Source organism: Bipolaris victoriae (genome assembly GCF_000527765.1).
Source record: "Bipolaris victoriae FI3 unplaced genomic scaffold scaffold_99, whole genome shotgun sequence".
Taxonomy (NCBI): Eukaryota; Fungi; Ascomycota; class Dothideomycetes; order Pleosporales; family Pleosporaceae; genus Bipolaris; species Bipolaris victoriae.
The window spans coordinates 25193-40499 of NW_014575293.1; the positions used below are offsets into that span (position 1 = coordinate 25193).

At 49.8% G+C, this 15307-nt stretch overlaps 4 protein-coding genes across 4 annotated transcripts; 1 reads left to right on the forward strand and 3 right to left on the reverse strand.

Annotated features, from left to right (window-relative positions):
- Window positions 1-24: 24 nt before the first annotated feature.
- COCVIDRAFT_41004 (hypothetical protein) lies at window positions 25-1219 on the reverse strand (the record flags this gene model as incomplete). Its single annotated transcript, XM_014697388.1, has 2 exons — window positions 25-926; window positions 1168-1219. 2 exons carry the CDS (start codon window positions 1217-1219, stop codon window positions 25-27), a joined length of 954 nt encoding a protein of 317 aa, XP_014552874.1.
- A 305-nt stretch (window positions 1220-1524) lies between these two features.
- COCVIDRAFT_19122 (hypothetical protein) lies at window positions 1525-2238 on the forward strand (the record flags this gene model as incomplete). The annotated part of the gene is made up of 1 exon (XM_014697376.1): window positions 1525-2238. One exon carries the CDS (start codon window positions 1525-1527, stop codon window positions 2236-2238), a length of 714 nt encoding a protein of 237 aa, XP_014552862.1.
- Window positions 2239-2563: 325 nt separating this feature from the next.
- COCVIDRAFT_109081 (hypothetical protein) lies at window positions 2564-3321 on the reverse strand (the record flags this gene model as incomplete). Its single annotated transcript, XM_014697389.1, has 2 exons — window positions 2564-2899; window positions 3106-3321. The coding sequence occupies 2 exons, from the start codon at window positions 3319-3321 to the stop codon at window positions 2564-2566; spliced, it is 552 nt and encodes a 183-aa protein (XP_014552875.1).
- Window positions 3322-8580: 5259 nt separating this feature from the next.
- On the reverse strand, window positions 8581-9633 carry COCVIDRAFT_41008 (hypothetical protein; the record flags this gene model as incomplete). Its single annotated transcript, XM_014697390.1, has 2 exons — window positions 8581-8942; window positions 9630-9633. 2 exons carry the CDS (start codon window positions 9631-9633, stop codon window positions 8581-8583), a joined length of 366 nt encoding a protein of 121 aa, XP_014552876.1.
- Between the last annotated feature and the right edge of the window lie 5674 nt (window positions 9634-15307).

The following is a 15307-nucleotide window of genomic DNA, read 5'->3' on the forward strand; positions in this document are numbered from 1 at the left end:
GTGTCTATGGGATTGCATACGTATTTACCGCCTGTGGTTTACAAATTCCTTTTGCTCACCACCCAGTCTTGATGCTACGACAGTGGCTTCCCGGATGGCCTTTGCAACAGAGCCTCTGACACCGTCTTCCTCGAGCGACATCAGACCGCCGATCGTGCAGCCGCCTGGCGTCGATACCTTATCCTTGAGCACAGCTGGATGCTCACCGTTCAGCACCAAACCCGTGGTTCCCCTCATAGTCTGTGCCGCCATCATCTGTGCTTCCGCTCTCGGCAACCCCATAGCCACGGCACCATCCGCCGCCGCCTCAAGCATCAACGCAAAGAAAGCAGGTCCAGACCCACATAGCGCAGTTGCAACATCCATGTTTGCAGGTGGCAGCGTAGTAACGCGACCAATGGAGCTAAATACGAATTCCACAAGCTTAGCCTGTGCATCGCTAAGCGGCGGATCAGAAGTCTGAATCACAGACATGGATTCGCCGACGAAGGATGCCGTGTTGGGCATTACGCGGACGACTCTGCATGCGTTTTCCGCTTTTTCAGGGCCATCCGGGTAGAGGAAGGCTTCGATTTGTTCGCGGGTGACGCCTGCCAATATGCTGACCAGGACTTTACCCTTGAGCGCATCCCTCATGCCTTCCTCACCGAGAATCGTCTTGAAGCCGTGAGGCTTGCAGCTTAGCAGGACGATGTCTGCTTGTTGGACGCCCTTGAGATTCTCGTTTGTGAGGGTTTGCAGGGGGAAGTTGTAATGGCCGAGGGCTTTGCGGACGTTTTGTTCGGCGGGGGCCCATTGGTCGCAGGCGATGAAGTTGGAGAGGTTGGGGACGTCTTTTGGGGCAGACGAGGGGTCGATGGTGGCTTTAGTGCGGGCGGAGGCGAGGGAGGACATTACGCCACCCATGATTGCTATGCCCATTGTTCCTGGGGGTGATGGTTAGTCTTTGGTCTTTGGTCGTGAGGTGGATGTGTTGAGGGTTCGTGATTGCAGAGTTATTCTTTGAAGAGCATAGGAGGCTCCTGCAGAATCTCAAGAGAAAACGAGAAGAGTATGGTGTTGTGAGACTGTCGTTACAACTTCTTGACACAGGCGTGTGGCCAGTCATTTATCTTATGAGTGTGATGCGGGGCGAAGAAAGATAAATATAGTGGGATGGGAACGTACCTGAACCGAGAACGGTCAATGTCAAAGGCTTGGATTCCTGAGTGTCCGCCATCTTGAATTCCCTTGTTTGATAGTGTTTCTTGGGTGGTGTTGAGTGAATACAAAAGGAAGTGCTGACTGGGGATTCAGCGCGAGATCGGCGACTTTTCCCCACGTTAAATGCACCTTAAGCTATGACCACCAAGCCGACGATATGCGCGTTGTAGTTGCTGCGGAAGTTCTCCACTCCAACAAACATCAGACGATAGTTTATCGGCCTACTGCTGATTTACGGCCAACACCGCCCCCCGGATCCCACTCACAAACCCGATAACTAAATTTGCCTTCGGTACTCGTCAGTCAAACAACCCGTCCACCATGGCCGATCCCTTCGAAGTCCGCCAACGCTTCACAACGCTTCTCTCACACCTGAGCGCATCCCACACATCGCTTCAAAAAGCTGCTCTGTACGCGCTGAAAAACCGCGAAATGGACGAAGACTTGCATTCCTGTATTCTCGAACAGCTGGAACGAAACAACATGAATATACGCGCAAACATCATGTTCTTCATCGAATGTCTCTGCGAATACGCGGTCAAAGAAAACAATGCGGGAGACAGTAGTGCGATGGGCTACGTTCGCATGCTACAGCGTGACATTCTCGCTGTCGTTGAGTGCGTCGTAGGCGAAGAAGGCGCAAACATCCGTGTTGTGCGCAAAGTCCTCAAGACGCTAGAGAACCTAAATATCCTCCTACGAGAAACGGTGCAGGAACTCGAAGCTGTGCTCAAGTCAAGAGAGGTGGCGCATCCGTTCATGGCTATGGATATTGGAGGCGAGGGTAAAGATAGCCCCGCGGCTGGGGCTGGCAAGAATGGCGGGCAGCGCATGGACAAGCGCCAGATTGAGCAGAGAATTGAGGAGGATAGGGAGCGGCATAAGAGACTGAGAGAAAGTATCTGGGCGGTCCCGGGAGATGGTTATGAAGAGTTTGAGAAGCTGTGGGAGGAGGCGAGTGATGTTAATGAGGATGATTATGTTACTGCGCGGGAGGACGCGGAGGAGAGGAGGAAAGTAATTGCATATGGGTGAGATCCAGACAGAGATGAGGAGGGTCCATTTGAAAGAGTGAGGCACATTGCTGGAAACGATACTGAAGAGTAAGTGCACAATTGGATGGGCGGCTGGAAGGCGTTTACGGGTCAGATACGGGACTTCATCACAGCATAGTACAGGCGTTATGGTGGAAAGATACCACGGGCTGTCTCATGACACCCAATTGTTATTGGAGTTTTGAGTATTCCAAATACATCTACGATCATTCCAGACATATCTATACACGCCCGTTGTGCAATGCTATGATACAGTGGCCGTCTCTTGTCCCCAACCATCATCTTGTCCTTGCAGATGTATTCTTCTACTCTAGGACAACAGTGGCGCCGAGTGCCTTGAGCGTCTCGACAATCTTCTCTGCCTCCTCCTTGGGGACACCCTCCTTCATCACCTTTGGCGCGCTCTCGACAAACTTCTTGCTGTCGACCAGACTGAGACCAAGCATGGCCTTGACTTCCTTGATCACCTTGGGTTTCGCGGCTGGGTCGAACTTCTCAAGCTTGAGGTTGAAAAGGGTCTTTTCTTGGGCAGCGGGGGCGGCTTCCTCCTCCTCGGCGGGGGCAGCAGCAGCGGCAGGTCCAGCACTTCCTGGGCCAGCAACGAAGCCTCCCATGGGCATGTCAGGGATATTTAGGCGAGTCTGTGGGTGGTGTCAGTGCGGTGATACAACAATTGTGATATTGAAGCGAGCAATTAGACAGGTAATTCCAGCTGTTTACAGTCTGGCCGTCTCTTTCATACAATAATTTTCCCCTCTTCAAACGCCTGTGTTAGTTTGAAGAAGAGCTATTGTGTTACACCACCCTTCCATTGCTATTCCCTGCCTCATTCGCCTCTTTTCCGTACCTTTAGTGTTGACACGAGGTCCGCAGTCTCCAGCAGAGTCAATTGGCTAATCTGGTCGACAATGGTCGCAATCTTGGGGTTTGTGGGCGCAGCCGCATCCGATTGCCATCTCCGCTGTATCCTCTGTTGTGTGGCTCCAATCGTCGGTCGTACATATGCGGTCTGCTTAGCGGTGCAGATACAGCGCCTGAGCGCGCGGGATGCCGGTGCTGCCATTGTGTGCTGCCGAGGAATGCAAGGATCGATGATAGGTGAACGTCGTACTGTAGTCGTCTCGCCATCATGAGATTTTGCGGAGCGGATTACGACGAATTGGGCTAGCGCCTTGGCGAGATCAGAGACCCGCAAAAAAGTTAGAGAACTTCCAGACACACGCGTGCTGCTTGCTTAACACCACCTTTTCTGTCCTATTGAAGCGTCAAAACTATGGGTAGGCGCCCCGACAGTCCCTACAGATATGGACAGAACGAAATCATGCAATGCCGGTAAAATGGTAAACATCACTGCGCTTGCCACGGAAGCGCTCAAGCCTGGTTTGACGGACGATATTCTCGTTCAACATGGTGGATTATTATTCACAGAGCTGTGTGCGCGCTGGATCCAGTCTGGTGCCGACACTGAAGCCAAAGTGGCGGCTTTTGGACGAATCCTAGCACTTGCGCCTCACCTTGCCGAGCACGTGGAACGTTTTTTGGACAATAATTCGAATTCGTCCATAGTTGGCCCTCAGGACGCAAAGTTTTCAGAAGCGCAGACGCTCACTTTGCGCGATTCAGATCTGGTCGAAGTGCTGCTTGGAACTTTTCGACTTCTCAGCTACGACTGTAAGACTTTCTCTCACTATGTAAGGCCACGTGCTGCGGAGAGTCTATTTCGCCACCAGGATCGAGTTGTACGGTACTTGGCCGTACGGGTATTTTGCTTGTATGTTCATGCAGCAGATTATGCGACACAAGAGAGGGTCAAGAGAGTAGTGGGACAAGGCGATATTGACGGACTCTGGGAAGGACGTCAAATCGATTATCGGTTCCTATCACTATGGGAAGAAAAGAGATGGAAAGATTTGCAGTTGAATATGAATCGCCAAGACGACAGCGCAACGGAACATTCTGTATATACAGATCAAGAACTATCGCCTTACACGGTCAACGTCAGTGGTGTCCTCTTACCCCGGTTAGATGGATATCCTTCCCAGGAAATGCCTTCTGAGCTTGTATCCACAGTCACCACAGAAGCCAATCTAAAGGATATCGCCCATGGTCTCCTTCATTCGAGTCCGGTTTTGCTCACTGGCCTTGCCGGATCTGGAAAGACACTCCTTACCCGTCACTTCGCCTGGCAGTTGAACAAGCTGGAAAAAATGGTCACCCTACATCTCAACGAGCAGAGCGATGCGAAGCTTTTGATCGGAATGTACACTACTGGTACAAAACCCGGGACTTTCAGCTGGCGGGCAGGTGTTCTGACCACAGCTGTTCGAGAGGGGAGGTGGATCTTTATTGAAGACTTGGATCGAGCACCAAACGAGGTCATTAGTACACTTTTACCGCTGATAGAGCGCGGCGAACTACTCATTCCTAGCCGAGGAGAAACCATACGAGCGGCGCGAGGATTCCGTATTATTGCGACGATGCGAAGTACTCTCAATACACGAGGTCAGGAGATTGTGCCCCCCCAAAACATGATAGGCCATCGATTTTGGAACTGCATCACAGTTCGAATGCCCCAATTGGATGAGTTCAGGCACATAATATACGAAAAGTACCCGATACTACAGAAGCATCTGCCCGGCATCATGCAGGTCTATGCTCGACTTCTCCACCTCTATTCAGACGCAAAATTCTCATCTGAGAACGGAACTTCACTTCGTGCCTTGACTCCAAGAGACCTTCTGAAGTGGTGCGATCGGATATCCATACTGCTCGCACAAGCCACGTTCAGCGACGCGCAGAAAGACGACATCTTCATGGAAGCCTTTGATTGCTTTGCAGGAAGCTTACGTAGCGAATTAGCTCGTCAGATGGTAATGGACTGTGTGGCCGAAGAGCTCCATATCGATCCACAACGACGCGATCATTTATTGAGAAACCGAGAGGTAAAACTGCATTTACCATCGAAGACAACATCTTCTGGTACTATTCAAATTGGTCGTGCCAGATTATCTAAGCATAAACCATCGAAAAAGACAGGCACAGGACGACCGTTCTCCACCAATGACTACACCTTGCGTTTACTGGAAAAGATTGCTGTAGCAGTTGATCGTCAAGAACCACTTCTTCTCGTTGGTGAGACCGGTACTGGAAAGACAACATGCATCCAGTATCTGGCAGAGCAGCTTGGCCGAAAGCTTGTAGCATTCAACTTGTCTCAGCAAAGTGAAAGCGGAGACTTGCTCGGTGGTTTCAAACCGGTCAATGTACGCAGTCTCGTCATTCCACTCAAAGATGAATTCGATGAGATTTTCGATACCACTTTCTCGAGAAAGAAGAACTTGCGATTTCTGGAGATGCTGGGTAAGCGTGTAGCAAAGGGCGAATGGAATCGCGTTTGTGCACTTTGGCGCGAGGCGTTGAAGATGGTTGATGCAGCCCGAAAAAAGCACGAGTCGCACACTTCATCCCCAGATCCTGAGGGTGGTCAGCCTAAGAAGAAGCGGAAGACTGACACTTTGCCGGCGAACTTCCCCACTGCAAGATGGGAAAAGTTCGCAGCTGATCTACAAAATCTCGAGGCTCAGCTTGCTAGTGGCTCGGAAGCATTCGCGTTCTCTTTCCTGGAGGGTAACATCGTAAAAGCAGTGAGAAATGGCGACTGGGTACTCCTCGATGAAATAAACTTGGCATCTTCAGACACTCTAGAGGCGCTGACGGATCTCTTGGGCGGCGGCCCGGATGGTAATCCGTCCATTCTTTTGACCGAGACCGGCAATGTTGAGCGAGTAGTCGCGCATCCGAACTTCAGGGTGTTCGCGGCTATGAACCCGGCAACAGACGTAGGAAAGAAAGATCTACCTCCAGGTATCCGGTCGCGATTCACCGAGCTATATGTTGAGAGTCCAGACAGTGACGAGAAGAGTTTACGCAACATTGTAGAGAAGTACCTAGGTGGCGATGGCACCGACCCAGCAATTGTCCGAGTTGCGCGAGATGTTACCAGTCTATACCTTGAAATTCAGAGGCATGCCAAAGCAAACATGCTTGTGGATGGTGCAGACCAGAAAGCTCATTTCAGTTTGCGAACTCTAACACGAACCCTGTCATACGCCCGAGACATCTCGCCACTATGCAGTATCCGACGAGCGCTATACGAAGGATTTCATATGAGTTTCTTGACGTTCTTAGGCAAAGCTTCGGAGGATTTGGTCGCCCCTCTCATTACCAAGTATTTGTTCCCTCAGAAAGCATCAATGAAGTCAGAACTTGGCAAGCCACTCCAGCAGCCGTCAGATGGCCGAGGGTATGTGAAACAGGGCCATTACTGGCTTCGTCAAGGTGCACATCAAGTCGAAGAGCAATCGCATTACATCATCACACCGTTCGTGCAGCGAAATATGAACAATCTTATTCGAGCGGCCTCGACACGTAAGTATCCGGTACTGATACAAGGCCCTACCTCTTCAGGCAAAACAAGTATGATCGAGTACTTGGCCAAAAGGTCTGGCAACAAATTTGTTCGCATTAACAATCACGAACATACCGACCTTCAGGAATATCTCGGTTCCTACATTTCTGGCGCCGATGGTAAACTCATCTTTCAGGAGGGCATCCTTGTACGAGCTTTGCGCGAGGGTCACTGGATCGTGCTTGACGAACTCAATCTGGCGCCTACGGATGTTCTTGAGGCACTCAATCGTCTTCTTGACGACAACCGTGAGCTATTGATTCCAGAAACACAGGAAATCATTCGGCCCCACGAAGACTTCATGTTGTTTGCTACGCAAAATCCAGCAGGTCTTTACGGTGGACGTAAAATGTTATCACGTGCTTTCCGTAACCGTTTTCTGGAATTGCATTTCGACGACATACCCGTGGAAGAGCTTACTGAAATCTTGCATCGCCGTACCATGATCCCTGAGACATGGTGCAAACGCATAGTCAAAGTTTACCGAGAACTATCTACCCTCCGGCAAGAGAATCGCATCTTTGAGCAAAAGAGTTTCGCAACGCTTCGAGACTTGTTCAGATGGGCTCAACGAAAAGCAGACACAATCCAAGACCTTGCGAATAACGGATACATGCTCCTTGCTGAACGCGTCCGCAAAGAAGAAGAACGTGTTGCAGTCAAGAAGATTTTGGAGACTGTGATGAGTGAGAGGGGCCCCAGAGTGACAATCGACGAAGACCAGCTATTCAGTGTGGATAGCCTGTCAAATATTGAGGGCCTCGGCGAGGGAGTTTCGACTGCCAACAGCAATGTAGTATGGACTCGTGCGATGCGCAGACTGTCTGTTCTTGTTGCTTATGCGCTTCGCAACAAGGAGCCTGTCTTGCTTATCGGAGAAACAGGATGTGGAAAGACGACAGTCTGCCAGCTCCTTGCAGATCAGTTCAACAACCAGCTTCACGTTGTTAATGCTCATCAGAACACCGAGACGGGTGACTTGATTGGTGCGCAGCGACCTATCCGGAATCGAGCCGCCATCGAAGAGTCGGTCAAGGAGAAAGTGTTGGAAACCCTTTCCAACGTTCCCAGAGAAAGCCTCCAACATGATTTATACTCAATGGAATACGAGGACCTGTTGTCTCTGTATGACACTGTTATCAAGAGTCACCCTGATTCAATACCGATCGAGACTCGAAACGATATACAAGTCCATCGAGTCAAAGCCGGAGCATTATTCGAATGGTCAGATGGTAGCTTAGTGCATGCGATGAAGCAAGGTCACTACTTCCTTCTCGATGAGATTTCGTTGGCTGATGATTCCGTTCTTGAACGCTTGAACAGTGTTTTGGAGCCATCTCGCACTATCCTACTTGCCGAGAAAGGGCCTATAGACTCCTTGATCACAGCAAACGACGGCTTCCAATTCCTTGCAACCATGAATCCAGGTGGAGATTATGGCAAGAAAGAGCTTTCACCGGCACTTCGCAATCGCTTTACTGAAATCTGGGTGCCGGCAATGTCTGACCTTGATGACATTCTGGAAATTGTACGATCAAAGCTGAAGCCGGAACTTGTGAATCATGCTAGTGTTATTGTATCATTCTCGCAATGGTTCAACGACAAGTACAACACCTCGGTCGCATCCTCCATATCCATTCGTGATACTTTGGCATGGGTTTCGTTTGTCAATAACTCTGCTCATCATGACCCGATTTTCGGTATTGTCCATGGCGCTGCGATGGTTTTTATTGATACCCTCGGTGCCAATCCTGCAGGACTTCTCGCAATCTCAGCATCAACAATTAATGTGGAAAAGAAAGCATGCCTCGATCATCTCAGCCAGCTACTGGGAAGGGACGTCACGCCCATGTACTACGGTCCTATCGATATCGTGAACACGGACGAAATCTTCCAACTAGGTGCCTTCTCTATTCCAAAGTTCTCGTTAGCAACGTCGCAAGCATCCAACTTTGCGCTTGAAGCTCCAACGACACAGTCTAATGCGATGCGAGTCGTACGCGCACTCCAGTTACCGAAGCCAATCTTACTGGAAGGCAATCCCGGTGTGGGTAAAACTACGCTCGTGACCGCTCTTGCGAAAGCCATTGGCAAGCCATTGACAAGACTCAATCTGTCTGAACAGACAGATTTGATGGATCTATTTGGTTCAGACGTGCCTGTAGAGGGCGGAGCTGCGGGAACATTTGCCTGGCGCGATGCACCTTTCCTCAAAGCTATGAAGAGTGGCGATTGGGTGTTACTTGATGAAATGAATCTGGCATCTCAGTCGGTACTTGAAGGCCTTAATGCTGTACTTGACCATCGTGGTGAGGTATACATCTCTGAGTTGGACCAAACATTCCACAAGCATCCAGATTTCAGGGTCTTTGCAGCACAGAACCCTCATCACCAAGGTGGCGGCCGCAAAGGTCTGCCAGCTTCTTTCGTCAACCGGTTCACAGTGGTATACGCAGATGTTTTCCGACCAGAAGATCTGATCCTCATCTGTGAAAAGATTTTCCCATCTATTGAAAAGCAGGAAGTTACCAAACTAATCCGCTTCGTGGCTGAGTTGGACGAGCAAGTAGTCAGTCGTCGGGCTTTTGGAAATCTTGGCGCCCCGTGGGAATTCAATCTACGAGACACGCTGCGCTGGCTTCAGCTCCTAGCTAGAACTGACTTTCCCGGGTCAGCACGAGACTTCCTTGACGTTATCTTTGTGCAGCGCTTCCGAGCCGAAAACGACCGGACTCGACTACTCAAGCTGTTTGAAAGCCAATATGGTGCCCATGACTCTCGAATGAGCCTCTTCCACAATTTGAGTCAAAGAGACATTCAAGTAGGCCTTGGCCTGCTTCCTCGAGATGTTGCGGTCACCCGTTCAGATGCCGTGTCACCACTTCATGTTTCTCAGCTGGGACCCATGGAAGCTCTCGTAGTCAGTGTCAAGCAAAACTGGCCAGTCATCATTGTTGGTCCGCCGGGGTCAGGCAAGACTGCCATGATTAACCAACTAGCAAGTTATGTTGGCACTGACCTTGTCACTTTCTCCATGAATGCAGATGTAGATGCGATGGATCTCGTTGGTGGATATGAGCAGGTGGACGCTATGCGAGAAGTACATCAATGCCTCCAGAAGGTTGAAGCAATGGTCCGGAGACACATTGCAGTCTCTGAACAGCCTCAGCCAGCCTACATCGAACTTTTGGAATTCATCCAAGCAGGTTCTGTCACACGTATTACTGAAAATTTGCGCCCAATACTCAACCTACTTTCAACTATCGATGTTGATGGAGTTGCGCTGGCTCAAAACTTACAAAGCTCACTTCAGGCTTCAAGTGAGCAGATTGATGGCGCACGTTTCCAATGGGTTGATGGTATCCTCATTCGAGCACTCGAGCAAGGTAAATGGCTGGTCCTTGACAACGCAAATCTCTGCTCAAGTGCAGTGCTCGATCGACTGAACTCTTTACTGGAACCGAACGGCTATCTTTCGATAAACGAACATTCGACTTCTGACGGGGAGGCGCGCATCGTGCTGCCACATACCAATTTTCGCATCTTCATGACCATGGATCCAAAGTACGGCGAGCTCTCCAGAGCTATGCGCAACAGAGCAGTTGAGATATGTCTACTTGAGCCAGATCAAGACAAGAAGGCAGCACATGAACCGGTCGTACAATACGCCCTCGACTCTGCTAGCTATCGCTTCCGCGGCTTTCAAAACCACCAGGACCACCTCTCTATGACCCTGCAGCAGCATTTCGAGGGTTTGACTGTGCAAGATAACGAACTGCTCAAGAGTTTCACAAGCCAAGTTCGACAAGGACTCGTATCTAATGCATCAAGTCAAACGAATGGTGTTGCCAGCAACAACGACATGCAATTGGACCTTGCTAGGCCGACAGCTCGACTGGAAGATGAGGTTTCACATCTTGTGCAATTCCTTGCAGGTACATGGGCACCGCGTTCACAGCCGTTATCAGGACGACTTGCGACTGGTACACTGGTACAACTACTTCCGTTCCATCCTTTGTTGAACGAGCTCTTTGTCAACCAAACAGAAGCATCCAAGGCTTTCAGCATGACCAGTGCATCAATTTACGATGTTATGCTTGATCTATACAGCATGCAGAAAGCTGTTCAAGAGCTACCATCTGCGCGATTTGAACGGCGAAAGGAAAAGCAGAAGCTGCCTGGTTTTCTGCATGCTTACTGCCAAGGGCTGATAAAACTCACCGATGGAATCTGGAGAACACTCCAAGAAGATCAGCAAGTTGATCTCGCATTCCTAAAGCCGCTGAGGAGGATGTTTTGGGCCTTCCATGAACTTGCCACCGCACCAACCTTCGATCGCGCAACGTTCCAGACATATCTCAAGATGTTAGCGTCTGCGATTCCCAAGTCCGACTCATCGCCCCCTCTTATTCAGACGCTCTCTTCAACTCTCTCCAAGCAAGTTGGTGTCTTTGGAGCCGATGTCCAATTGACAACCGGATTGGGCATGGAACGCATCTGGCGCGTGTTCAAGCCATCGACACCGAAGGATCAGCAACAGTTGGCAGCTATTCTTGAGCTAGAGGCTTTGGCTGATAGATTCGATGCTATTATGTGGCAGTCAACTCTTCGCGTAGATGAAATGATTCAGATACGCGAACGTATCGCCAGTTCCTTGGACCTAGTTCGACGAGATCAAGCAGATGCTCGAGAGCTCGTCACAGCACTCAATGCTGCAATCCAAGAGCTTGAGCAAGGTATTGGAGAAGACAGTATGCTCATCACACCCTATTTTGAAGAAGAGTTCGAAGGTCTATGCCAGTTCTTGGATGTCGCATATCAAGACGAGTCTGCGGTGCAAATCATACCTCCCACAGCTGCTATTATAGCCACACGAGCCAAGTCATCTCTCTTTGCCCGTAGACCGACAAAATTCTCTCACGGCATTTCTGGAGATTCTCAGGGTGCATCGGGGCAATTTGCGAAATCTTACCGCTACCTGGGCCTTACACGCCAAACAGCAAATGCGATGGTAATCCAGAACCGATTCCATACATCAGTGATTGGAAAACTCTATGGAGTAGACGATGTAAAGCTCGCACAACTTGACCGTTTTGAGATCGAACTCCAAGTGCTATCACAGCAGATGTCATTGGATGCGAATCGCATAACGAACGGCCAGAGCAACGCCCTGAGGGATCTCTATACCAAAATCCACAACCAGCTTATCGTATCTCATTCCAATGAAGTCCTGCAAGTTGTAGACCATAACCGGATAGAGTTCACCGACACAAACATTCATGAGACATATCGGTCAACTCTGGAGCACGGTATAGAATCCTACTTTAAAGCTTCTGCTTCTGCTGTAGACGCGACTGCTTGGGTACAGCTGGGATTGTTCGGTCTCCGGTTGTACGTACCTAATTACCCACATGATCCTGCTCTACGACCGACGATCGAGCGAAACATGTTCAGTATCGAGAAAGACACTCTGTTGACCTCGTTGAGTGCTTTGAGACAATTCCAAGTCGATTTCACTGGCCAAGCTACTAGCCTTTACATCCGGCAGATTGAGGAGACTATCAAAAACATGGGCGAAGAACCACCAGTACCAGCAATTGTCCGCCCTGCTGTATCCGAGCTTGACAGCCTCCAAGGCGAATTCACAAACCTGCTCAGTACTATAAAGCCTCTCCTTAATCATTCCATGTCAATAGGAGAAGCTGCGTGCGATCAAACCCTGCAGCAGAATCTCATTCGCATTGTGCAGCGCCTGACCGAAGGATATCGAGCGTACGATGACATCACAGACACTGTAGTCGGGTTCCTTGTATGCCTCCAGATCGGTCTCATACTTGGCCAGATGGAAAAAGAGAGGACCTCACACAGTGCTACTGGAAACAGTATTTCGTATATCACATCGAGAACTCCTTTCTTTGGGCAGTCGCAGCCTCTGGAAAAGCCGGATTCGCTCTTGCGAACTATGGAGGCAGGTTTGGGTCAGTCGAACCACGTTGTAGACTTGAGGTGGCACACTCTACACTCAATGCTCTTCCTCAAGAGCACAGATCCTCAAACCTTGGCTCTCCCCGTAGCCAGGAATCTACTGCACGATCTGTTCGCTAGTTTGTACGGCGATTGGAAGACCAAACTTCTCCAAGATCAAGAGAAAGAAGCTAAGAATTCGAGCCTATACACGTACAGGGGGCTAGACGATGACACAGAGGACAACGATCTAACTCTCTTTCCCGACTATGAGGCAGAGCAAGAATCACACGACAAGCAGCCTACATTGCCATCGAATTCTCGAGATTATGCCATTCGACTTGCTGAGATTCATTCCGAACTTTTTGTCAATGGTAGAAACCCTTCCGACTCCACAAGGGCCTTGCTAGAGTGGTGTGCCGCTGAACTCAACCGTATCTCAGATGGCAGAGGCTACGATAGTAAGCACGAAGATGCACTCCCGGCTATCTACCTCGCTCTGGACAAGAAGGTCAATGCTTTGTCTTCAAGTCATGCAGGAAGACATTACAACTTCTACTTCGATTCCAACCTTTTTGAGGCGAAGCGTTTCATCGCGCTCATACATCGTATTCAGTCTCGTTATCGTCAAATTCGCAATGTGTGGCCAGAGCACACCACGCTCTCAGACGTTCTACGCACATGCGACGAAGCTCTTGAGTTCCGCCATGTTGATCCCGTGGCCAAGTTCATTACCAAAGCTGAGAAACTCCATGCTTATATGCATGAGTGGCAAACTGTCGCTAGTAAAGAGTACAGTGCTGCTGGCCTGTACGATGATCTGACCAAACTACTTGTCAGTTGGCGACAACTTGAGCTCACTACCTGGGCACGACTGTTCGACATGGAAGAAGAAAAGTATCGGAGCGACGCGAAGAGTTGGTTCTGCGTGGCATACGAAACAATTATTGCTGCCTCGGAAAGCACTAGTGATGACAAAAGTCTTCAAGTTCATGCCAAAGAACTACTCAAGTCATTGGAGGGTTTCTTTGAGACAACCACCCTTGGCCAATTTGAACAGCGCATCAAGCTCTTACAACAACTTCGTGAGCATGCATTTATGCGTATGCAAGATGTAGATGCGTTCCGAACTGTGTATACATCGCTAGACAATTTCCTCGCCTACTACTCACGCCTCGAGAAGCCAGTTCATGAAATGATCGCCAAAGGCCGACAGAGCCTGGAAAAACAGATTGCAGACGTGATCAAGCTTGCTAGCTGGAAAGACACGAACATTGAGGTGCTGAAGCAGAGCGCGAAAACGAATCACAGGAAACTCACCAAGTTAGTCCGCAAGTTCAGGGCGGTACTTAGCCAACCCGTATCCAGCATCACGAGGGCGGGTTTCCCTGATGAAACTCACCCTTTGCAGGATGTTTCCTTGGTGGCAGTCAGCACAGCCGTCAACCCTGCAGCACTTGAAGTCTGCGAAAATGTTGTACCAGGATGGATGGAGCGACCAGCGCGTTTCAAGAACTTGGGCGTCACTACGTCCATGATGCGCAATCTTGCTACACCGAAGGCAGATTCTGTGGATGGCGCTTCATATGTTAACGAGTTCATTAGCGAGCTCTTGACATCTATTGTTGAGCTTCAGAAGGCCACGCCAACCACCCTTACCGAGGAGAATAAGGCATCTGTTCAGCATCTTAAGACACAAAAACGCAAACTATATGCCGACACCATGAAGGAACTGCGGCAAATGGGTATCAACTCTAATCTGAGTGTAGATACACTGGTCAAGCAGGATGAGCTCTCGACGATCCTTTCAACGATGCCGCTAGTCAGGTGCGACGAGGATATTGGACGAGCAGCAGAGTACCATTTGCACAAAGCTCTCAACATCATGCCACAAGTCCGTGCAGTCACCAGGGAGCATTCTGGCGACCTGACTCCGAACGATGTAGCAAGAAGCATTGGCTATTTGGAGGGTTTGCTGCATGCATCTCTCAGACAGCGTACGATACTAAGCAGAGCTGCACAAACCCTTGAGCAGATCCGTATTCCACTTTCCACGATTACAGAGCTCAGCAACCCGGATCTTGGAAACATTGCTTGGGTGCACGAAGAACATCTCGAAGCTGCCACATTTACCCAAACTCAGCTGCGATGGCTCTCTGCTATGCTGACAACCGGTACAGAAATTGTCAATGCGCAGGCAAAACTTGGAAAGACCAACGACATTGACCGTCCGATCCGCCAGATGCGAGAGAAGGCTGCCAGGACTTCTGAGCTTGCAGACTTGCGTGACCGACTCCCAAAGCTACCACCTAACCTTCAATCTGAATCATATGAAGCTTTGAGCAATTCTATCAATACTCACTTGGCGGAGCTCAGAACCGCTTTCCAGGAATGGCATGCCGGTAGCGACATGATAAGACCAATACTTCGGCATATCGAGCCATTCTTGTTCAGCTATCCTCCTACGGACCTTGCTCGACTTCCGGAAAACCCACACGCCACTCTCGATGCTCATGTAAAAGAAGTGTTCTCTTCTTTGAATCTTGTTCTGGGATCGATGCAGGATATCGAAGTAGCGATGCAGACCATCCCCGCTTCAACGGACGATGCTTCTTGG